The 21,967-nt window shown below is 57.3% G+C and overlaps 2 protein-coding genes across 4 annotated transcripts; one reads left to right on the top strand and one right to left on the bottom strand.

Moving 5' to 3' along the window:
- On the top strand, window positions 1–15,860 carry MATCAP1 (microtubule associated tyrosine carboxypeptidase 1). The gene is made up of 6 exons (XM_054200398.1): window positions 1–471; window positions 5,163–5,306; window positions 12,438–12,570; window positions 12,956–13,261; window positions 14,167–14,264; window positions 14,760–15,860. Exons 1-6 carry the CDS (start codon window positions 16–18, stop codon window positions 14,922–14,924), a joined length of 1,302 nt encoding a protein of 433 aa, XP_054056373.1. The 5' UTR covers window positions 1–15; the 3' UTR covers window positions 14,925–15,860.
- Window positions 15,861–16,003: 143 nt separating this feature from the next.
- Window positions 16,004–21,875, bottom strand: TMEM208 (transmembrane protein 208). Of its 3 annotated transcripts, XM_054200408.1 has the most exons (6): window positions 21,795–21,875; window positions 21,614–21,709; window positions 21,455–21,514; window positions 21,136–21,272; window positions 17,786–17,870; window positions 16,004–16,742 (listed from the first exon to the last, which is right to left on the bottom strand). In XM_054200408.1, the coding sequence occupies exons 1-6, from the start codon at window positions 21,798–21,800 to the stop codon at window positions 16,605–16,607; spliced, it is 522 nt and encodes a 173-aa protein (XP_054056383.1). In that variant the 5' UTR covers window positions 21,801–21,875; the 3' UTR covers window positions 16,004–16,604. The 3 variants fall into 3 exon arrangements, with proteins under 3 accessions (XP_054056383.1, XP_054056384.1, XP_054056385.1); XM_054200409.1 differs by lacking the exon at window positions 21,614–21,709 and having other exon boundaries at window positions 21,795–21,826; XM_054200410.1 differs by lacking the exons at window positions 21,455–21,514; window positions 21,614–21,709 and having other exon boundaries at window positions 21,795–21,859.
- Between the last annotated feature and the right edge of the window lie 92 nt (window positions 21,876–21,967).

Genomic DNA, 21,967 nt, shown 5'->3' with positions numbered 1-21,967 from the left:
GCCGCGCTGGAGGCCATGGTGCTGGACCCGGGGGCGGCGGCGGGCGGCGGGCTGGGGGCCGGCGCCGCCCCGCGCCTGCCCCACCGCCATGGCCCGCCGCTCTGCTCCTGCCCTTGCCCACCGGCACCGGGACCCCCGCCCCGTTGCCCGCGGGGAACCCGTCGCCTGTCGGAAACCGGCACCGGGATGCGGCGGAGCGAAAGCGCCGGGGGCCGCGGTGTCGGGGGGGGGATGCGCTCCGCCGCCTCCCTGCCCCACATCGCCCGGGGGCGGGGGAGCGGCGGGGGCGGCGGGGAGGAGCGGCGGAGCCCCTGCCTGCTGGTGGCCCTGCGGCCCCGCAACGTGGAGGCGGAACGGGAGCGGTTCTTCCGCGCCAGCTTCGCCTACGACCCCCAGTTCGAGTACGCCGAGCCGGTGCCCGCCGCCGTGCTGGATAAGTACGGGGCCGCCTCCGATCGCTTCGTGGGGCAGGTGAGGCGGGGCCCTCGGGAGGTCGGGGCGGGGCGGGGGGGCGAGCATCGCTGCCGGTGACCCCCGGTTCGCTGCCGGTACTGCTGCCGGCTCGGCGGGGGATGAGCATCGCGGGGATTCCGGGAGGGATGCTCCGGGGCAGGGATGCTCCCGGGAGGGATGCTCCGGAGCAGGGATTCTCCGGGAAGGGATGCTCCGGGGGAGGGATGCTTCAGGAAGGGATGCTCCGGGGCAGGGATGCTCCGAGGAGGGATGCACCAGGGAGGGATGTTCCGTGGAGGAGGAGGAACTTCCTCCCGCTCGGTGCTAAGGTGTGGGTGTCCTCGCCAGGTGCCACCGGGAGGTATCATGTCGGGACCACTCCATGGTCACGCCAGTCAGGAGCTGGTCCATGGTCCATGTGAAACCGAGTGACCTGCTCTCCTTCCGGCTTCTGGTTGCCCAGAGAAGCTGTGGCTGCCCCATCCCTGGAGGTGTTCAAGGCCAGGCTGGACGGGGCTTGGAGCAACCTGGTCTGGTGGGAGGTGTCCCTGCCCAGGGCAGGGGGCTTGGAACTAGGTGATTTTCAAGCTTCTTTAGTTACCTGCTCTGCCTGTGGGAATAGTACGTGCTCCGTAGTTGACGGTCATGCTGGTGCTGGGTGATGCTACCAGCATCAAACTGGTTCTTGCTTATGGCTGCACGGTGGTGGTTAGGAGCTGGGGCTCCATCAAGGACCCCTGTGTAGATACTGGGTTGGAAGATGCTCAGGGGCCTGGAGGACCTCTTTGCTGAGGAGAGGCTGAGAGCCCTGGGGCTGTTCAGCCTGGAGAAGAGCAGACTGAGAGGGGATCTCATCAGTGCTCATCAATATCTAAAGGGCGGGGGGCAAGAGGATGGGGCCAGACTCTTCTCAGTGGTGCCTGGGGACAGGACAAGGGGCAACGGGCACAAACTTGACCATAGGAAGTTCCATCTCAACATGAGGAGGAACCTCTTTCCTTTGAGGGCGGCAGAGCCCTGGAACAGGCTCCCCAGAGAGGTGGTGGACTCTCCGTCTCTGGAGACGTTTCAACCCCGCCTGGACGCGTTCCTGTGCCACCTGCTGTGGGTGACCCTGCTCTGGCAGGGGGTTGGACGGGATGATCTCCAGAGGTCCCTTCCAACCCCTTCCATTCTGTGATTCTGTGAAAGGACCTCAGGGATCATCTGGTCTACCCTTGCTATTACATTTTGCCCTTGGTGCCGTAGGAATAGCAGACAAGGCGCTGGAGCACATGGGTGACCTCGTGGGACACGGTCCTTGGCCTGAATGCCCTGGTGGTTAGGTCTGGTTTGTTTTCTGGAAGGCCTAATGGTCATCTTGTGTGGCAGCATCCATAACACGTCACCAAACGTGGTTAGGAATGATAATAGTTGTTGTAGACTCCGCTTTAGGCAGTTGCTATTATTTTGCTTAACTTCTTCCATTGCTCATACGCTGCTGAAATATTCCTGACTCTGCCCTGGAGAATAATGATGCTTGGATGGAGGTGAGCAATCACCGCCCAGCCACTGGAGCTGGAGGGAATGGCAGGAGCTCTCCCGGTGCTCCGCAGAGCTGTTCCAGCCCTTTGCTTCGGGTTCGGAGCCAGGTGCCTGGTGATGCCCCAAAACCAGTTTGCTCCTCGGGCTGAGCATTCCTGGCTCAAGAAGGACAGGGAACTGCTGGAGAGGGGACAGCAAAGGGCTACCAAGATGCTGAGGGGACTGGAACATCTCTCTGATGAAGAAAGGCTGAGGGATTTGGGTCTCTTCAAGTCTGGAAAAAAGACGACTGAGGGGGGATCTTATCAATGCTTATAAACACTTAAAGGGTGGGTGTCAGGAGGATGGGGCCAGGCTCTTCTCAGTGGTGCCCAGCAACAGGACAAGGGGTAACGGGCACAAGCTTGAGCATAGGAAGTTCCATCTCAACACGAGGAGGAACTTCTTTGCTTTGAGGGTGGCAGAGCCCTGGCACAGGCTGCCCAGAGAGGTGGTGGAGTCTCCGTCTCTGGAGACATTCCAACCCTGCCTGGACGTGTTCCTGTGCCACCTGCTGTGCGTGACCCTGCTCTGGCAGGGAGTTGGACGGGATGATCTCCAGAGGTCCCTTCCAGCCCCCACCATTCTGTGATTCTGTGATCCCGCCTCTGGCCAGAGCATCCTTTCTGCCACACGGACCCTTTTTAGCCTCATCCAAGGATGGAAAGCTCCTATCTTAAATTCGGGCGTCTCCGTGCACCTCCGAGTTGGGAGCTGACCTCTGGCGTCTCAAGTAGTGACTTCTTCACCCGTTTATTTATTGGTTTTTTGACTGTTTACTTATTCTTGCATTTACCTCTGGCTGATTTATGGTCCACGGGATTCAGGCTCGCTCTGTAAACAGCTTTTCTAAGCAGTTCGTCATTTCCAGTGCCCGGAGAAACTCTGCCCCAGATAAACGGGTGCCAGCGCTGCGGTTGCAGGGGAGACGATCTGACTCCTCTGGAGACCTCAATGGCTTTTCAGTGTTTTCTGCCTGCATTTAAATGCGTTTCATTCTCTGAGTAAAGCGGTAAAATGAGCTGTTCAGAGCTGTTCAACCCCCGCCCCCCGCTTTCTCCTTCGGGACAGTTGGCTTGCGACGTAGTAAAAGATGAATAATTGAGGTTATTTGCCTCCGCGCATCACTTTGCCTGAATGAAATTAAGCGCTCGTAACCGGCGGGAATGGCCTCGCCCCGGATCCCGAAACCTTTCGCCAGAGATACTCAGTGCTGAGCGTTTCTACCAGCGTTTCTCCAAGTTCTCCGGTGACGGTGCTCGTGTCACCGTTCCTTTGCTCGTGCCCTGCAGTAACCTCCTTCCACTCTCTTTTGTCTTGGGAAACTTTTTTTTCCTTGCCAGCTAACTGTCGGCTATAAACTTGCTTTTTGAAAACCGGCGTTTATCGCGGAGCTTAAATAAATGAGACGTTTTGCTCCGCCGGCGTCCTTGGAGAAGAGCAGCCAAACCAGCCCCAGCTCCCCGCTTCCAGCTTGCGGCTCCACCAGCTGCTCTTAACGGGCCAGGGTTGGGGAGGGGGGGTTGGGGCGGGTTATTTTATTTTTTTAATAGAAAAATGAAATAAACCAGAAGGATTCTTCCAGCCCCGTGGAGGCTCATCGCACCGATCGCCTCCCCAGTTTGTCACGGGAAGGCCAGGAGCATCCGCAGGGAGCTGGGGCTGGGGGATTCGTTATCCCTCGGCGTCTGGCGGGTGCATGGTTTCAGGCTGCCCGGGGATGTTCGGCGGCCTCTCAGGAAACTAAACTTGGTATTTTAGGAATTTTGCTCGCCGGGATGAGCGCTGGAGGTCGGCGGGGGGAGCGAAGCCATTTGGTCGTTCTTCCTCCTGGGCACCAGCTGCGCTGGGTTTGTCTTGGCTCGGAGCTGTGGGTCCCCTGGGAGGAGAGCGCAAGCGGCGGAGGAGAGGTGGGAGGAAGAAATGCTCCTTTTTCTGCCGCTGTCAGCAGGAGGTTCCTCGCAACGCCGCAAAAATTATCATCATGAAAAAAACCCCAAGAACAAAACAAAACAAAAAAAAAAAAAACCACCCCAAAAAAGCAACAACACCAAAAAAACCCCCGCACGACTTCTCTTGGAAAGACACAATAAGTGGCTCGAGAATAAAAAACCAGCTGTGCGGAGAAAACTCTTCAGGGACGGAAAAATCAGGTGCTTCTGCTGGGGCCGGGGAGGCCGCTTGCCCGCGGGGCTCCTCGGCAGGCTGTTGGGTGCTTTGAGCACTGGGACCGGTGGTGGGCACCCATCTCCTGATCCTGGGTGACCTGTGGGGATGGGACCTCCTCCAGCCGCTGCCTGGAGCCCGGAGGAGAGCAAAGGGGGTTTGCTGAGCAGGAGGAGGTAAAACACGCCTCGGTGCGGGGCTGGGAAGCTCGGCGGCAGCTCAGCCAGGTTTACAGATGCAATAAAACTGCTGGAAAAAACTCCAGAACTGGTGCAAAGTCATCGTCATTTATTAATAGGCTGGAGAAAGTCACTGCTTGAAGATGTCTACAATGCAAACTCACTTTGGGGGGAGGAAACCTGCTAATAAATGCTCATATTTTATAGAGGCTCCATAAATGTTAATGCTAATAAACATTAGCATTGATAAAGGGGCTGCTTTTGTTAGAAGGCTGTCGGTGTGCCGGAGGCTGGTCGTGCTGCGACCCTGGCCGAAGAGGAGGAAAAGGGCGATGCCGGCGATGCCATCCAGTGCCGCAACGAGAAACTCTCGGTGGGGGAAAAAGCAAGCGGATAAGCTAAACCTCTTTTGTGCGAGCGCTGGAGTTTGAAAGGAGAACCGAAAGCAGAAAAGATGAAAATAATCGCGGCTTTAACCCCCGGAGGCAGCGTGCTGCGGTGATGCTGTTTCGCTTCTGCTTTGCCCGGTTCCCCCAAGAGACGCTTGCGAGGGTGATGAAAAGCAGAAAGAACATACTGGGGGTCGTGCTGATGGCGTTAGGGGTCCGTCTGTCCTGGTGGCCACCTCCAGCTGGCTCGGTGGCCTTGTTTTCGTAGGTGTTGCAAAACCGCATCTCGCTGTCCAGGCCGTTTATCAGGGATTATCTCCGCGAGGGTTTTATTGCACGTGGGATTTTGTGGTTATAAGCGGGGGGCAGGGGGGAGTGTTTTGCGCTGATGTTTCTTTTCTGCCCGCGGCAGGCCATCAGGATCATCCGGGCCGTCCTGGAGAAGTACGGGACCTACGAGAGCTTTGAAGTCGCCACGGGCGGGAGGCTTCTGAGCAAGTGCCAGATCTGGTCCGTCATCCGAAAGTACATGCAGAAGGAAGGCTGCGTGGGAGAGGTAATTCCGTGTCCCTGCCTTCGTGCTTGTAGAACGCAACTGCAAAATATTTATGTTTTCTGATAAAAAAAAAAAAGAGGACTCAGATTAAGAAGCGTTTTGGGTGCAAAGAAACTCTTCTGCCCTGAGCTGTGGTGTCTCTTCGTCTCCGGCTTGGCTGCGGTCACTGTACCCCGGCGTTAGGACGTGGGTGCTGGTTCCCCACCAGTTTCCCTGGATTTTTTCAGTCTACATCTCCCTTTCATGATAGAGAGAGGGAGGGTTTGGCCGTGGGGCCGTGCAAGGAGCCTTTTGCGTGCGTGAGGCACCAGCTGCCGCCAGGAAAGCCCTCTCCTGCTGGTGGCGGTGGTGTGGCAGACCCCTCCGACAGCCGCCTTCGCTCGCGTGTCCGAAAGGAAAGATGGGAGGAGAGATTTCCTCCTGTCCTGCGGGATGTGCTGGCTTACGGCGCTTTGAAACCCCAAGCTTGGGTTTTAAGGCTGGGAAATATGTGGTTAAGAGAGGACGGTAGCCATGTGGGATGGGGCAGGGGGGGGAGTTCAGCATCTCTTAATCCGGTTTCTCTGGGCCCCCGGCAGCCCCCAGCGTGGGATGTCCCACAGCTTTGGTTACGGGGCTTTTTTTTTCCGGTTCCTGCCAGCAAGGCGCGGGCAAAACGCTCCCACCGTCCTGGGTTCAAGCGGTGAGAAGGATTTCTGGACCCGGCTTGGGTTTTTTGGGGCTCGCGGGGCTGCCTTCGGCTGTTGGCCGCGGAGCTGGCTGGCGCGGGGAGTGGCGGGGGGGGCTTCCTCACCGCTGCCTCTGGGCCGGGCTGTATTCCCTAGCTCTGGTTTTTCACCTCCATCTCCAAACAGGTTTATTCAGGAACGTTTCCGCAGAGCATCGCCTTGCTCCGTGGTACCCGGTGCATTTCACGCCCGCAAAAGTGGGGAGCGAGCGGTTCCCCGGGGTCCCACCTGGCCAGGGGACGTTCCTCCTCCAGCCCCCTCGGTTTGCCCTGGGATGTGGATTTGGCACCTTGGGTCCTCCCAAGACTTTGCTTAGGACAGAAAGGATCCCTGCAAACCTCTTCCTATAACTCGGCTGCCTTTTAGTACCCAGAAGCAGCCCCAGTAGCCAGCCCAGCAGCTGCCCAGTCTCACAGACCTACGCTTATGACACCTTGGTTGTGGTCTGTCTCTTGATTTTTATTTTATTCATTGATTAAATTCAGCTATTTTGCTCTTCTCCGTTAATCTGAACCCGAACTGTGCCCTGGCTGGGCAGAAAGCCATTTTTTCCCGTCGCGTACTGGCGTACCACTGGCTTCCTTCCAGCCCTGTGCAATTTTTCCCTTTGCTCAAGGGAGCGCAGGGCTCGGTAATTATGTTTGCACGTCGGCGTGTGAGATCCGGGGCCCTTTTATCCGAACCTTTTGGTAAGCGCTTTTTAAAACCATTAAAGCTTTGGTTTGTTCGTTCCCACCCACTACAAATTTTGCTGGATTTCTCTGGGGCGGGCAAGGAGGGGAGGTTTTCCTCTGCTCTTCATACAGGGGTGTTGGCAAACTTTGCACCCCCACCCCCCCTCCCCGGCTCCGGTACGGAACAAAAATTTGCTGGAACTTCTGCGTCGCTGCTAACGTAACAACACCCCGTCGGGGGAACCGGGCGGTTTCAGACGTGTGTCCGTCGTGATTCCTGATTTTCACCTGCTGTGCCCCGTTTGCTTCCCTGTGACGTATGAACTGCGATGGCTTCCTTAAAAAAAAAAAAAAAAGAAAAAAAGAGAAGAAAAAAAAAAAGGAGAAACTCTAGCGCGGGGGGGTTGCGTTAGCCCAGAGACCGGCTGGCTGACCCGCGAGCTGCGGGCAAGCAGCGGGGACAGGCTGGTGGCCATCGCTGCCGGCAACTGCCCCTTGTCACTGGCGCCCATCGGCAAAGGCAGGATCCCGCGTTCCGGCACCACAGGCAGCGTGCTCCTGGGTAAGTCTTTGCCCTGTAATTAACTTTGCCTCTTCAAAAGCTTCTTTGTCGGGGTCCGAGCTGCAGATCCTGAAGCTCTTCTGCTTTTTTCTTCTGGCTCAGGGCCGAGGTGGCGCTGCCGGAGCTCAGAGGTCTCCGTAGGGATGTCGGCAAGCTCCCAGCTCGCGGCAGAGAAAGCCCTGGCCCCGTTGGTAAGTGCTGCATGGCAGTCCCTGGGGCTGTGGAATGTTCAAGAAGGACAGGGAACTGCTGGAGAGGGGACAGCAAAGGGCTACCAAGATGATGAGGGGACTGGAACATCTCTCTGATGAAGAAAGACTGAGGGATTTGGGTCTCTTCAAGTCTGGAAAAAAGATGACTGAGGGGGGATCTTATCAATGCTTATAAACACTTAAAGGGTGGGTGTCAGGAGGATGGGGCCAGGCTCTTCTCAGTGGTGCCCAGTGACAGGGCAAGGGGTAACGGGCACAAACTTGAGCATGGGAAGTTCCACCTCAACATGAGGAGGAACTTCTTTCCTGTGAGGGTGGCAGAGCCCTGTCATAGGCTGCCCAGAGAGGTGGTGGAGTCTCCGTCTCTGGAGACATTCCAAACCCGCCTGGACGCGTTCCTGTGCCACCTGCTGTGGGTGACCCTGCTCTGGCAGGGGGTTGGACGGGATGATCTCCTTCCAACCCCGGCCATTCTGTGATTCTGTGAGATAATGCTAGCTAGCATCTCCTGGGATCCCATCGGTGGTGCCTCTCCTCCTTGGAGCTGCTCAGTGTCGGCCTTCTGTTGGCGTGGGTGGCCTGAGCAGATGGGCAGGCTGCTGGCAGGGCTGGGGAGCCCGTGCTACGGTGCCGCAGGGGCCGTCAGCACTCTTCCCTCGGTTCCTGGTGACTTTCTCCATTGTTCCGTCCACAAAAGCTGAGCGGGAGCTTCCTGGGCTGCGAGGATGCGCTGGGGATGCTGCTCTCCACGCCGGGGGTCACACATCTGGAGAGCTGCTCCAGGGGGCTGAAGTCGCAGCCCCTGTTTGTAACAGCTTCTGCAAAGCTGGGGGGGCTTCCAAAATAAGCGGGTGGATGAGCCCCCCCCGGAGAGGGGCTGCCAGCAGCGTAATGGGAGCATGCGAAGGTGCGGGTCTCCGGTGACACTGAGGGTCCCTTCCCATCGCGCCCAGACGGCTGGCTCCGCACGGCGTGGTGCTTGGCACTTCTCTTTAATGAGAAAAAAACAATGCTATGTCACTGCGGCAGCAACTAAGGGGCAAAAAGAAAATGCCCCAAGCCAATGCCTCTTAAAAGTTCATCCGACTGACAACTGAAGAATGACGTCGTGGGGTTTTGCCCCTCGTCTTCTCACCGTGGTGGCCCCTGGGCACATCCGTATGGGCGGCTCTCGGGTGGGGGGACCGTGACCTGCCACTGTACCCGGGGGCTGCAGGAGCTCTCAGCCTCTCCCAGCGGTGTCTGATCCCGCTTCCCAACCCCCTGGATCAGCCCCTTGCCATCCCTCATTCCCCTACCCAGCTCTGTCTCAGGATCTTTCCGTCCTTAGGACAGGGATGGGGAATTTCCCCCTGGGCCCTGTCAGCCCCGTGTCTTCCCGAGTCGGGGGGTGGGGTGGGGGGGTGATTTCTGCCTGCAAAACCCCCGCCGTTAATTTGCCTTCCTGATCGTGAACCGCCGCAAACCTCGTGCTGCGGTTGGGCAGTTTGCTGATGTTTCTTCGTCCTGAATCTGCTTCCTAACCACCCCCCCACCCTTCGCTTGATGCCCTTTCCAGTACAGGGAAAAATAGTTTCCACTCCATATAACTGAGCTGAGTATTGCTTTTACCTTTTCTTCATCGTGAGAACAGGAAAAAATAAAAAAAATATCAAAAGTGCTCCCTCTGACTTGAATTCTTCCTCGAAAGGCGCTGGGGTGCTTTTGCTCAGAGTTTTTTTTCTCGATTCCCCAAAAGAGACCCGTTACTTCAGATGCACCCTTCCCCCTGTGCTCAGCCCCCGGCGGCAGCATCCCGCCTTGGTGCAAACCGCATTTTTCTGTGCCCTTGGGTCTTTCTCCAAGTGCCGTGTCCCAGGGAGCGCTTCGTTCTGCGTTTCGGCTCCCGCAAGCCCGGATTTCTGTGCTGAGCGTCGCATCGTCCTCATCCTCGGCCGCCGGTTCTTTTCCAGCTTTTTGCTGTCTTCCTCTTCGCTCGCCCTGCGCTCGGTGGTATCGGATAGGAAAAGAAAAAGGGGGAAAATTGGGTTTCGGACCGGACCGTCTGCCTCCTGCTCGGGTTGAGGGAGACAGCGCTGGCCTTTCCGCTCTTTGGCTGGGCTCGTTTGGGTCTCACATCGTGCTGCGCGAGGCAGCGCGTTGGCAGCTTTGATGGGTGACGTTGCTGACCATCGACTTGGCCTGTAGCAGAAACACCCCCCCCACCCCCCACCCCAAATAATATAAAAAAGTGACTCTTTTTCAAGCCAGAGCACTCTGTTGCTGAGTGTATCTCTGCTTGAGGGAAGCTCAGCCCCGGTGGGATGCTGGGGTGCAGGTAACAGCAGGGAAGATGCAGCGTAGGAGGCGGGACACGGCATTCCCAGTCCAGCAGAGGAAAAAGCCATGGGCAGGTGACAGACGGACATTCCAGTTATAATAAAAGACTTTTCTTTAAGCGGTGGGAATTAAGATGCCGGTGCGGATGGGAAGGGAGAGCTGGAGGTCACCGGCGATGAGCTGCGGGGAGCATCTCCCCATGGAACACTCCGCACAGTTAAACTCCTGGGTTTATACCATATCCCGCTCACGCGGGGGCTCTGGGCGTTGATTTCGGAGCCGGCTTTTGAAATTGCATGAGGGAAGCTTGAACAGTTTGGGGAGATGCCAGGCGAGCACCGGCCTCCCCAAATCCCGCCGCCAGGCCGACCCCAGCGCAGCAGGTCCCGCTGGCACGGGGGACCCGGAGCTGCCAAATCCCGGTCACTGGGGGATAATCCAGCGTAACGTGGCCAAGGATGAGCAGCTGGAAAATGGAGAAAAGCAGAGAGGAGGAGTTGGGGGGGGGGGGTGGGGGGTGGCATGGTATTTTTTTTAATAGGCTGAGGAAAAGCAGGTGTAAGAATGAGAGCGTTTATCCTAGGGAAGAAGTTTGGGTTTGTACATCTAATATCCTGAATTCCAACCTCCTTGGGGTTTATTTTTTTTCCCCTGTACAGGGGCAATGAAGCGCGACAAGACAAGAAGTGGACCTGGCCTTGCGGACCGCTCCCAGCCAGCCCAGCATCCTGTATCCCGGTAGCGGAGCTCGGGATGACACAGTCCATCCTCTCTGCTCCTCCTTCGGAAGAGCCGCAGGTCGGGCAGCAAAGAGCTGGGGACCAGGGACTGTCACAGGGTCCGGGCACCAGTTCTGTGCTGCAGCGTCTTCCAGGGAGCAGAAAAAGTGCTGCCACGACGAAATGTATTCCTCGTCTTTCCTTTGGTTTAAACTCTGGCCCCTGGCTCCCTCCGTCCCCTCCCGCAAGCCCAGGATTTCTGCCTCCGCTAGTCGCATTTGGGATTGCCACGTCGGATGTCTGGGCTCTATTCCCGTCGCACTGAGCTGCCCTAAGGGGTGGGAGTTGGTTAAAATCATCCCCAAAACCCAGCTCGTTTGTGCCACCTTAGCTCTGCTTGCCGTGAAGCCGTGACCTTCCCTGCCTGTCGCAGCTCCAGACGGGGCTGGTGGCAGGAGCTGCCACCAAAAGTCATCTCCCCACCAGGAGTGCCTCACCCCCCACCCCCCCCACCCCAACCCCCGCCACAGGAGCTCACGTCATGATGATCCTGCTGGAAACTAAACCTGGTTAGAGCATAAAACCAGTTCTGGTCCGGATCAGTCCCCTGCCGCGGTTTGGCCCAGGTCCCCCAGGTCCGTGGCTGGACGTGGGAGAGGGCAGCGAAGGGGCAGCCCGTCTTTATCTTGACTTGCTTCCTGGGGCAGAAATAGAGCTTGAGGAGACACGCACAGGTCAGAAACGAGCCGGCAAGTCTTTTCGCGGAGTTGGAGGGATTCTCTTTCCCACTGGTGTATTTTAATCCAGGGAAGCATTTGCACTGTAAGTATTTTGATACTGTTCGTTTTGCCCGGTGGTCGACTCCGTTAAGTTGCGCTTCTGGCTTCCGTCAGCAGCTTCGCACAACAATAAATCCGGGTTAAAGCAAACCCCCTTCCGTCTCCTCTCCTTTTTTATTAAATAAGCGGGAAGAATTGTCGCGTAGTGATACGCGTGCGTATCTTCATCCTGAAAAGCGTCGGCTTGTGAAATAACAGATGGGCCTTAGAGTTAATATGTACGTGGGGCAGGGGGGAGGAAGGATTTTGAGGTAGAATCGGTGTGTGCCTGAAGGTGCCGAGCATTGCCGCGGCCGAACCACGGATGCGAGAGCCGCGAGTCTCCTCCGTCCATGCTGCAGCTGCAGGGCTCAAGTCGGATGGTCAGAAAATGCTGCTTGGCCGGCACGTTAACTCACGTTAACCGAGAGCAGCTGCCTTGGCTCCAGCACTCACGAGAGCCAGCTTTCCCAAAATAGATGGGTTTTTTTTCCTGTCTAAGGATGTTCTCCCGCCCGTCCCTGCCTTGACTCCTGGCCGGTTCCTGCTGCGAGGGTGGGCTGGCGTGGATCCGTCCTCGCTGCTTGTGTCTTGGAGCCCCGAAAGGGAGAATCCGCCGGAGAGGCTGTGAGAATGGAGCTGGAGCCTTGGATTCCTCACGGGCTGTTTTTATCGGGGCGGGGGGGGTGGCTCTAGAGGTTGGACCCATAACAGAGTGGGTGCTGTTGTTTTTTGGAGTGGGGTTGATTTGGTGGCTGAATTTACTGCAACAGCCCATGGCATGTGGGGTTGCGGGAGCGTCCCCATCGCCTGTGACCACTAAATTGTGCGGAGCCCGTGGGGACAAAGACCATGGCGGGGAAGATGCTGGCTGTAAAAAGGTTAAAGAAGTTATTTCATCCCTCTCTTTCCTCTCGTCACCCCCCTCAGCGCCCTCCCTGCCTGCTCCTGCCAGCTGGAGTTTCTTTGGGGGTCGCCACACGGCGGTGGCTTTTTCTGACTGTCCGCCACCATCTCAACCTCTCCTTAGAGCCGAGACCCCGCTGAGCATCTCCTCCTTCTTCTTCTTCTTCTCCTTCTCCTCCTCCTCCTCCTGCAGGTGGTGGTGCAGCTCACCGACGACCTCCTGTCCCAGGCGGTGATGATGGTGGAGGACAGCCGGCCAACGCTGGCCATCAACCTGGCTGGAGCCCGGCAGCACTGGCTGGAGGGGATGCTGCGCCACGAGATAGGTCAGCGGGGCAGAGTTGTGGGGCGATGCTGCGAGCATCCTCTGGCCGTCACCTGGGGGGGGGTCACGGGGCCCACGGGACAAGGTGATGCCCACCAGGTCCTGCAAGGAGGCTCCCGGGCAGGTTGTGGAAGAGGCTGAGGCCACCTGGGTGGGGGGAAAAGGGGGTGTCGGGCAGGCACCCGTGCACTCGCGTGCTTGCCCCGGGGAGCCGGAGCAAGCAGCTGTCCCATGGCGGCATCTCCAGCTCAGACTGGCGCTGGCACCCGTGGGTGCTGGGTCTCAACCCCAAACTCGTGACTCGGGGGATGGAAGTTGGGGGTGGAGGGGGCAGTGGGTCGAGCTTTTTGGAGGCCGCGGCCGACGGCGCCGGTTCCCCTCCCCAGGCACCCACTACATCCGAGGGGTGAACAACACCCGGCAGCCCTGGCACAGCTCCGAGGGCCGCAAGCAGTACAGCCTGAAGCCCGCCAACCCCACGGAGGAAGGCTTGGCCAGCCTGCACAGCGTCCTCTTCCGCAAGCAGCCCTTCCTGTGGCGGGCGGCCCTGCTCTACTACACCATCGAGCGGGCCAGCCGCCTCTCCTTCTCCGCCCTCTTCCAGGACCTGGAGCAGTACGTCCAGGACGCCGGCGTCCGGTGGGAGTACTGCGTGCGGGCGAAGCGGGGCCAGACGGACACCTCGCAGCCAGGTACCGTTCGGGGAAGGGGGTTACAAAGCCTTGGAGTTTCGGAAGGGATTTGATTTTGTTTTGCTGGGGATGGTTCGCCGCGGGGTGGGTTGAGCATCGCTGACCCCATTGCCACGGCAGCCTTTGAAATGGTGGCTCGGCCCCACCCACGCATCCCTCTCCATCTCCAGCACCATCTCCTGTGGGTTTATACTTGTCTTTGTGGCGGTGATCTTCCAACATCAGCTCTTCGGCTGCTCAGGGTCGGGTGGGGATGGACGGGGTCCCCCCCGCAAAGGCTGATGGGAGCGACTCGCAGCAGCCAAAAGAGAAGAAAAAAAAAAAAAAAGAGCATTTCTGGGGATGCATTTAGGTTCTTGCAGTGGTTTACCATGAAAAACATCTGTCGATGCCCAGCAACAGGACAAGGGGTAACGGGCGCAAACTTGACCATAGGAAGTTCCACCTCAACACGAGGAGGAACTTCTTTCCTGTGAGGGTGGCAGAGCCCTGGCACAGGCTGCCCAGAGAGGTGGTGGAGTCTCCGTCTCTGGAGACATTCCAAACCCGCCTGGACGCGTTCCTGTGCCACCTGCTGTGGGTGACCCTGCTCTGGCAGGGGGTTGGACGGGATGATCTCCAGAGGTCCCTTCCAACCCCGGCCATTCTGTGAGTCTATGATTCTATGAAAGCATCCCTGTGAGTGGTTCGGGGCTCTCACTGCACCCAGCTGCCGCCACAGTCCCCGGCGCTGCTCCCCAGCGCTCATCCTTTGAGACCCAGCGGTCCCGGCCATGGCATGAGCAACACCTGAGCCCTGGCACACTCGTGTCACCCCAGTCCGGTGCTGTGACTGCAGTCGGCAGACATTCAGGAGGGTGGTGGGGTGCCAGGCTCCTACTCCCCATCCTCTCCCGCTCTTCCAGGCTGTTTCAGTAAGGACCAGGTCTACCTGGATGGGATTCTCCGCATCCTGCGCCATCGGCAGACCATCGACTTCCCGCTGCTGGCTGCACTCGGAAAGGTAGCGGCTTGTCAGGGGGGAGGACAATGGACGGCTGATCCCGGAGCCCTGTCCCATCCCCAGAGCTCATGTGGGCTCCCATGTTTTCCTGCAAATGAGCCCTTGGCTATTGGCCCGGCAGCTCTTTGCCGTTTCGGCGGAGCAGGGGGAAAGGCTGCGAGGAAGGACGGGACAATCCGTGCTTCTCCGCAGGAGACCTTTGGGGAGAGGCTTAACCCAGCCAGCGGGTTAAGCTCTGCTGGCCCTCTGCCTCGGCCACGCCGGTCCTGCTGTCACCTGTCCCTGCGGGGACAGACAATGACCAAATCCTTGCAAATCCCCCTTGCAAAACCCCAAGCAGCTCCGCCGGTGCTCCCCCCACCCGCCCCCGCAGGCAGGAGGGATGTTTGGGCAATGGGGGTGACCCAAGGGGGCCAGACCACCCCCCCCCCCACTCTGCTCCTTGGATGGGGCCGGCAGGGGGGATGCTGACCCCTGCTCCCTGCCTCCCATCAGGTCTCTTACGAAGACGTGAATCGGCTGAAGAAATTTGGGGTGCTGGAGAAAGCCCGCATCCCCCACTTCATGCAGGACCTGGAGCGGTACATGAAGCAGCTGGACCACATCGTCACCACCAACGGCCTGGACGAGGAAGAGCTGGAGCAGCTGCTGCCCGACTGAGGGGCATTCCCCCCCACCACCCCCGCCCCGAAACCGGTGCCCCGAGGCCGCAACTGGTGCCATTTATTGGATATTTATTGGGGCTGGAGCCTGGAGAGGGCAGAGCCTGGGCCCACCCCCCCGTGCCCGGGCGGCCGCTGTGCATGTTCTGCTGTGTAGGGTAGCGCGGCCGGGAGGGCCGGTGTGGTTAGTGTTGAAGTGTGTGTTGTCCACCCACCCCCGCAACACCGTCCCCTGTGCGTTTTGGGGACAGCTGCGCGGCTCCGCGTGGCTTCGGGGAGCCAGAGAAGAGGGTTGAGAGGGAGCGAGGGCAGAGCTGGGGGGGACGCGCTGCTCCCCCCGGGGTGCAGGGAGCTGTGCTGGGGCGGTTGCTATGGGGCGGGGGGGTGGAGGAATGCCCTTAGGGTGCCATGGGGTGCTCTCAGCAGAGCGGGGGCACCCCCTCGGGGCCAGCAGACGGGGCTGGGGGCTCTGGGCTGTGCCCAGCAGGGAGTCGGGGCTGGCCCGCACCCACCCATTGCCCTGCGTGTGCGTTTCCCGCTTCCTACCCCTTCCCTCAGCAGCAGCAGGAAGGACTTTAAGCCCTCAAAATACTAATTTCTGTTCTCCCCCCCAACCCCCCAGCTCCTAGATATTTGCCCACGATTAACCATCGCTCTGCGCCCCAACTACAGGAGGACTCAGGGCAGGGATGGGGCTTGGTGTTAGGAAAAAGCGTGTAATAAAAAAAATGACGTAATGGAAACAACGTGTGGGCAAAAGGTTGTGGATAGCATCGAAGGGCAGGCTGGAAAGGCCTGCGAACACGGACCGCGCGTCTCGCTCGCACAGGCAAAGCTGCATGGCTCCGAGCTGGTGCGTCAAGAGCGGGAAGGGGTCACCGGAGTGTGTAAAACACCATACTGGGCAGGGACAACACTAATAAATCAAAGTAGGCGAAAGCAGAAGCTGCCCTGAGCTGTTCCTGGTCTCTTAACACGTGGTTTCTGCAGCAATCGTGGCACCCCGGCTGTGCCACCCCCGGGAGAGTCGATTTAAAAGAAAGAAAGAAAGAAAGAAAGAAAAAAAACAACACAGACTTAGTTTTGGCTTCTTTTAGCCGCAGCCTTTCATCCCGCTGAGCTCCTGCAAAGGTAGCACAGGCCAAGGCTCAAACCCAAAGTCTCCAAGTTTGGCTGCCGGGCCCAGTCACAGCACCCCCCAGCTGCCCACGCTCCCCCTCTCGCAGGGCAGCACAGAGCAAGCTCGGGAAGGGCTGAGCCCACATTTCTTGGGGGATTTTGCTTCCCGCTGGTCCAGGTCTCTGGCATTTTTAACAGCTGCCCTCTGCGAGCAGCCCTGTACGAACACAGTGCCAGCACGGTCAGTTAAGACTCTGCTCTTTAATGTACTATTTCCTCCAACGTCGCAATCCCTAACCTCAAACGCGACACAGCGCTGCTTTAAAAAGGTATTTACACACATCCCAGCATCACCCCCCTCGTTGTCCCAAGGAGCGAGGCCTCGGCTGGCGTGAAGAACCAAGCAAGGGAAGTCTCTTGCGGCCTTTCTAGCGGAATGGCAGCAATGACAGAGGGCAAGAGATCTACTGCGATGGTTTCGGATTGGTTTCGGTCGCATCTCTGATGAAATAACAGCATGGAAATGAGAGACGGCGTTAATCTATCTTCCCAGGCAGGGCTAGAAACGCTTCATCTGGCGGCGTTCTTGTCGGCGTTGCTTCTTCTCATTTGGTTCCTGACCGGCAGGCGAAGAGTCAGCTGTAAACCAGGGCCCCAGGATGTTCACCCACAGGAGGTAGAGAGCGCGTCCCGGAGCCTGCAAAACACGTGTGGCACAAACTTGGTCACTTTGGGGACAGCTTTGGCAGGGGGAGTGCTACGGTCAGGAGGGCTGGTCCTACTGAGGAAGCCAAAAGAGCTGGAATGTCTTTACAGGCTGGCTCAGGGGCATCACAGGACGCACGGAAATCAAAGGCGATGGCAGGCGCCCAAAATAAATGGCCTGATTTCATAGGATTTAGGAACTTGCATACATATACAGCACTCGGGCTTCATATATGGAAATCCCAGCATCAGGTCTGCATTACCCAGAGAGAGATCCAGCTGCCCAGACATTCTGCCTCTCCCTCCTTCAGAAAAAAACACCCACGTTTCTCTAAATGAAAACAAATGCGCTCTGGATGGTCTCCGGGGGACAGAGTTCAGGCTGCCCCCTGCCAGGCCAGCTAGAAAGGAATATGTGAGGAGGGACCGAAATGAGAGGACTTTCTACTCTCCCAAGATTGCCTTACGTACCTTTGTGGGATATATTCAAAGCAACTGTGGGATATTTTTTTAACTGACCGGAGATATTTTTTCCTCCTTCTCCAAAAGCAGTTTTAGCTGGAAGGCACATGACAAACGTCTCAGGAGTAGAAAGAGCCTGGTGTGTTAAGGGGAAATCAAAGCCTACAGCGTTTGATCTACGCACAGTGTCCAGCAGTTCCCAGCCTCGGTCCGTGCTGGTGAATGAGAAAACCAAACAAGAAGCACAGTCTGTTTGCCACACTCAGAAAATGGCTCTGTGCACAAAGCTGGCTTTGATCTGCCTCGTGTTTCTTGTTGCCCTTTCACAGGGCCAGAGAGAAAGGCCAAGGCCAGCCTAGTTTTTGCGTGGTTGACTCGAAGGGATCAGGACTTCTTTCCTTTGTACGGTCTCCTTTTTAACAAGATTTGACAGGGGGATTAAAAAATTTATCAGAAGAGAGTTTTGGCCTGAAACAGGACACTGAAATGAAATGGATAAATAACGTCCTCGTCTCTGATGACAGGGAAAGACAGGAGCAACGCAGAGCAACAAGGAAAACCACAGGGGCTTACCAAGAGCCAGAAGTACCAGACGTAGAGCGAGAAGCAGCTCAGCACTTGGACTATAGCTGTCAGCAGGATCACATCCTTGAGGTGCCTGAGGGAAGAAAAGCAAAGCATCACCCTTCCATTCCCACCCCCGCCGAACACACCAGCTCCTCTGCCAACACAGCCCATCTGCACCGCTGCGGGGGAGCGACCCTGCCCGCCCCGACAGAAGGACTGTCCCTGCAGCTATGCTTTGCCACACGCGGTAATCTAGAAGAATCAGAGCAGTAAACAAACAAACAAAACCAAATCGGATGAGTTAAAGAGCCAGGCTCCCTCTGAAAAGGGACATTGAGAAAGCTGAGGAATGTGGGGGAGTGGAAATCAGCAACAAAACCACCGCCTCCGCCGCCTGCAACAGCAGCCGGCTCCTGCTGATTTGACACGTATCATGGTACAAAGCATAGCCGCGCACGGCTGGCTGCACTGACGGGAAGCGGGAACGTTCCCTGTGCCATTGCAGAGGCTGGCAGACACACGCGCAGGGTCACCAAAGGGCTGGGGTGCCGCAAGGACAAGAACACCATCACCTGCAAGTCCAGCTACGGCAATAGATGGCTCCCCCTCCCCTCCTGCTTCTCTGACTCTGGGGTCTTCTATGCCGGCCCGAGGCAGAGCTGAGAGCAGCTACGGAGAGGGACAAGCCGCCCACACCTCAGCCACCACCGGGGTGGGGGGGAATGTGACACCCAGGAGAGGTAAACAGGTATTGGGTTTTCAACACAAGTCACTGGGAGGGGGTTAGATGGGTTAGAAAAACGCCAGCTCCTTCACTCCCATTAAACAATCATCCGCTGGAGTAAGAAACACTCAAGTCACATCCAAGAATGGAGTCGAGAAAACAAAGGCAGAGGCAATGGTAACGAAATAGCTCGTCTCATTCTGGGCAGCACAGTGACATTAGGTATTATATATAAAGTGACATTAGGTATTCATCGCCAGGAACAACTGGTTTAGGTTGGGACATCGCCATCAACTTGAGACCTTGCGGAATCCACCATTGACAAGTCTACGACGGGACACCGAGGTTCAGAAACCTCATGCATCACCGGAGGCCACAGAGGGGGTCACGGCAGAGCTCCCACTGAATCCAGCTCTCCCAGCAAGGCCGGCCTTCCTCAACCCCAAAACAACACCCAGCATCTGTTTCAGTTACAGACAGCATGAGGGAAACGCCATCAAATCCGCAGCGTTCCAGAAGCAGCTCCAAAAGAGCGCGCATTACATCAGAGAGGCAGGAGAACATCCGCTGCTTTCTGAAGGTAACCACCAGCGTAGAGTGGTTCCCCAATCCCCAACGCAGTAATTTAGAGCGCTTCACCTGACAAACGGACACAGTCAGCAGGAGAAGCACTGAGTGTTCGTTAGCACTTTGCATTTAGGTACCAACAGGGTTAAAACAATGAAGGACTTGCACTCTCCCAGCTGAGGGCTCCGCACAGGCTCAGGTACAAAGGTAAAGGGTAAGGGTGGGAACTTCAGCTGTACAAGTTGTTTTTACAGCTCTGCCTTCAAGCCGCGCTGTGTTTTGCACAGACCGTGCCTTGGAAAAGCCTCAATTCATTTTAATGTGTCATAAAACTCACGCCAACAGTGTGCAGCTCAGGCAGAAAAACCTCAGAGCCCCAGCACCAAGGGAGGTACTGTCTGCAACCAGGCTGCAGCGGTGCTACGACTGCACCCAACACCTTTTCACAGCAGGTAACGGGATCCCTGTGCTAATTCCTGTCAGTCATTGCTCCTGAGCACCATCACACACATGCACAGGGCAGTTACTGGGGCACCCGCTCTGCCCCCGTGCCGTACACATCTCCCACAACAAGGAGGATACCCCAGATGACATCAAACTTCCATATTTTCCTGACTCAACTCTCCCGTGTTGCATTTCACAAAAAAGGTATATCCAAAAGATTTTATGCTTCTGGTCAGGAGAGCCAGAACAGTGTAAAACAAGAGAAAAACACTCAGCTGACCATCGGGAAAAAGAAGTCACTGTAGGATGAAGAGGGTTTAAAGCACCCGGCTGACAAGTCACAGTAGAAATAACTCCCCCTCTTCCTGGCCACCTCGTCCCTCAGCTGAGTCTCACTCTAGACACCCGAGTCACTGTGGCTGCAGGCAGAAAATGTGCTACTCCACCAACAAAAACACAAGATGAGAGCTCATCCTGTGCAGAGACAGCAGGTTCTGTGCCCCACAAGTCGGTCTGATAACACCCGCTGGCTGCAGAAATAAAACTTATATTAAGAAAAATAAAGATATATAAATCAATACATGGCCCTTCCAGCACGAGAACACTCGATGTGATGCAGAGGGCTCTGCTGGAAACCAAGCCCTGCTGTGTTTCTTCAAAAGCCTGGCAGCAAGCGAAAGATGGAGGTAAACCTTAAATTGCAGGCCAAGAGCATTGCAGGGAAGGGGCCAAGTATCCCAGGTACCTCGCTGAGCACACGCTGAGGATCCCCAACACAGGGCGGACCGACAGACGGAGGTTGAAGGCAGGGAGGACAGAGAGCAAAGCCTGACACGTCCATGACTGCCTGGCAGATTTCTGTAAATACTCTGAGGCTCTCTGTTAGAAAACATGTAAATCTAGAAGATATTTCTGCTGTTTCAGTACTGTCTCTCCTTATTTTATTGAACAGCGCTTTGTAGGAATTACTGTTGTATGTTCCTTGATCGACAAAAAGAGTTACATCACTGCCAAGAACACTGGACAGGCAAATGCTTGGCGCTGTCTGCAGTCAGACACAGAGAACGCACAAGCACAGGGGGTGGAAAAGGCTGAGGAGGTGAGAGGAAGCAGCTAAGACAGAGGGGAGGCTTTTTAGTGTGTAGAACAGTTGAAGACACAGCCAGTTTGCAGCTGGGATGGGGTAACTGGCAGCGCGTGCCCTTCTGCTCTGTCAAGCACTACCTGCAGTAGTGGTTTAAAAAGACACTCTATATTCCTCTGTGCGTTGCAGAAGCACGCACAGTGTCAGCACTGTCTCTTCACTGAAAAAAAGGTTATAACCTGCTCCAGCTGAACCGTTTGGGATCCCGTGTGCCTCAGCCCTAAGGAGAGTGACCATTCCAGGCCAACATACCCACGTGGCGGCTCGCAACTGGTGCACACCGGGGCAGGCATTCAGATAACAAGGACAGTTTAGGTACATTCTTGGATAAAAACAGCTACAGGCTTCCAGCGCCGGTGGGCAAGCTGAGAGGGGAGCTGAGGCCTGGCCTCCTCCCTAGGGGGCTCTCCTAGCTCTGCGTGCACGCTCAGGCAGCAGGTCCTGCTCACCTGGACTCGTGCGGGTGTGGACACTCACTCTGCCATCCCCTGCTCCATATTCAGGTCAATTCCCCCGTCGGCAAGGCTGCCATCGTCTGTGAAAGACGGCTTTGCCATGGAGTTCATGGACCGGTAGCTGGTGCCGTAGACCACCGAGCTGAAGACGAACGCTACCTGCAACAAGGGAACAGCTGTCAACCGCAAGAGCCGTGACCCTTGGGGCAGAGCAGTGGGGGCCTGCTGGCCTCGCCGGTCGCGACAACCAGGAAAGGACGCGGCTTTCCCCCGGGCCGGGCCCAGGTGCCCCTCGCCAGGGCAGGAGCCGGTGTCCTGCCCGCAGCGGGCCAGGCGCTCACCCACGTCCAGGCGGAGGCGGCAGAGTAGAAGATCACCAGGTTCACCACAGCATAGACGGCCTAAGGAGAGAGAAGGGCACGGCTGTCAGCTTCCCCGGGGCCTCCTCACCGGCCCGGACCCCGCCGGATCCCCCCCGGGTCCCCCCGGGCCGCGCTCACCGAGGCCCCAAGGATGATGCGGAGGTAGAAGCGCAGCGTCTCCCGGTTCTCCTCGAAGATCTGCTTCTTACCCTTGGTGCCCGCCTTCCCCTTGGGCTGCGGAGCCAAGACAGGTGGTCAGCGGCCTCCCTTACCCCTGCCGCCCGCACCCTCCGGCCCCGGCCCCGGCCCCGCCACTCACCGCCATGGCCGCGCCGGCTCCACACTCCGCTTCCGGACACACCGGAAGTGACCCCCACCGGAAGTGGAGGGACCGGAAGTGGTGGGGCCGCGCCTGGGACATGGCGGCAGGGGCCTACTTGAGGCCGTGGGGGAGGCCTGGGGTCCCTTCCTGGTCCCCCTCCCGGTTCCCTC

The sequence above is a fragment of the Rissa tridactyla genome, chromosome 4 (assembly GCF_028500815.1).
Source record: "Rissa tridactyla isolate bRisTri1 chromosome 4, bRisTri1.patW.cur.20221130, whole genome shotgun sequence".
NCBI classification, from domain to species: Eukaryota; Metazoa; Chordata; class Aves; order Charadriiformes; family Laridae; genus Rissa; species Rissa tridactyla.
This window is presented reverse-complemented; position numbering and strand designations above follow the sequence as displayed.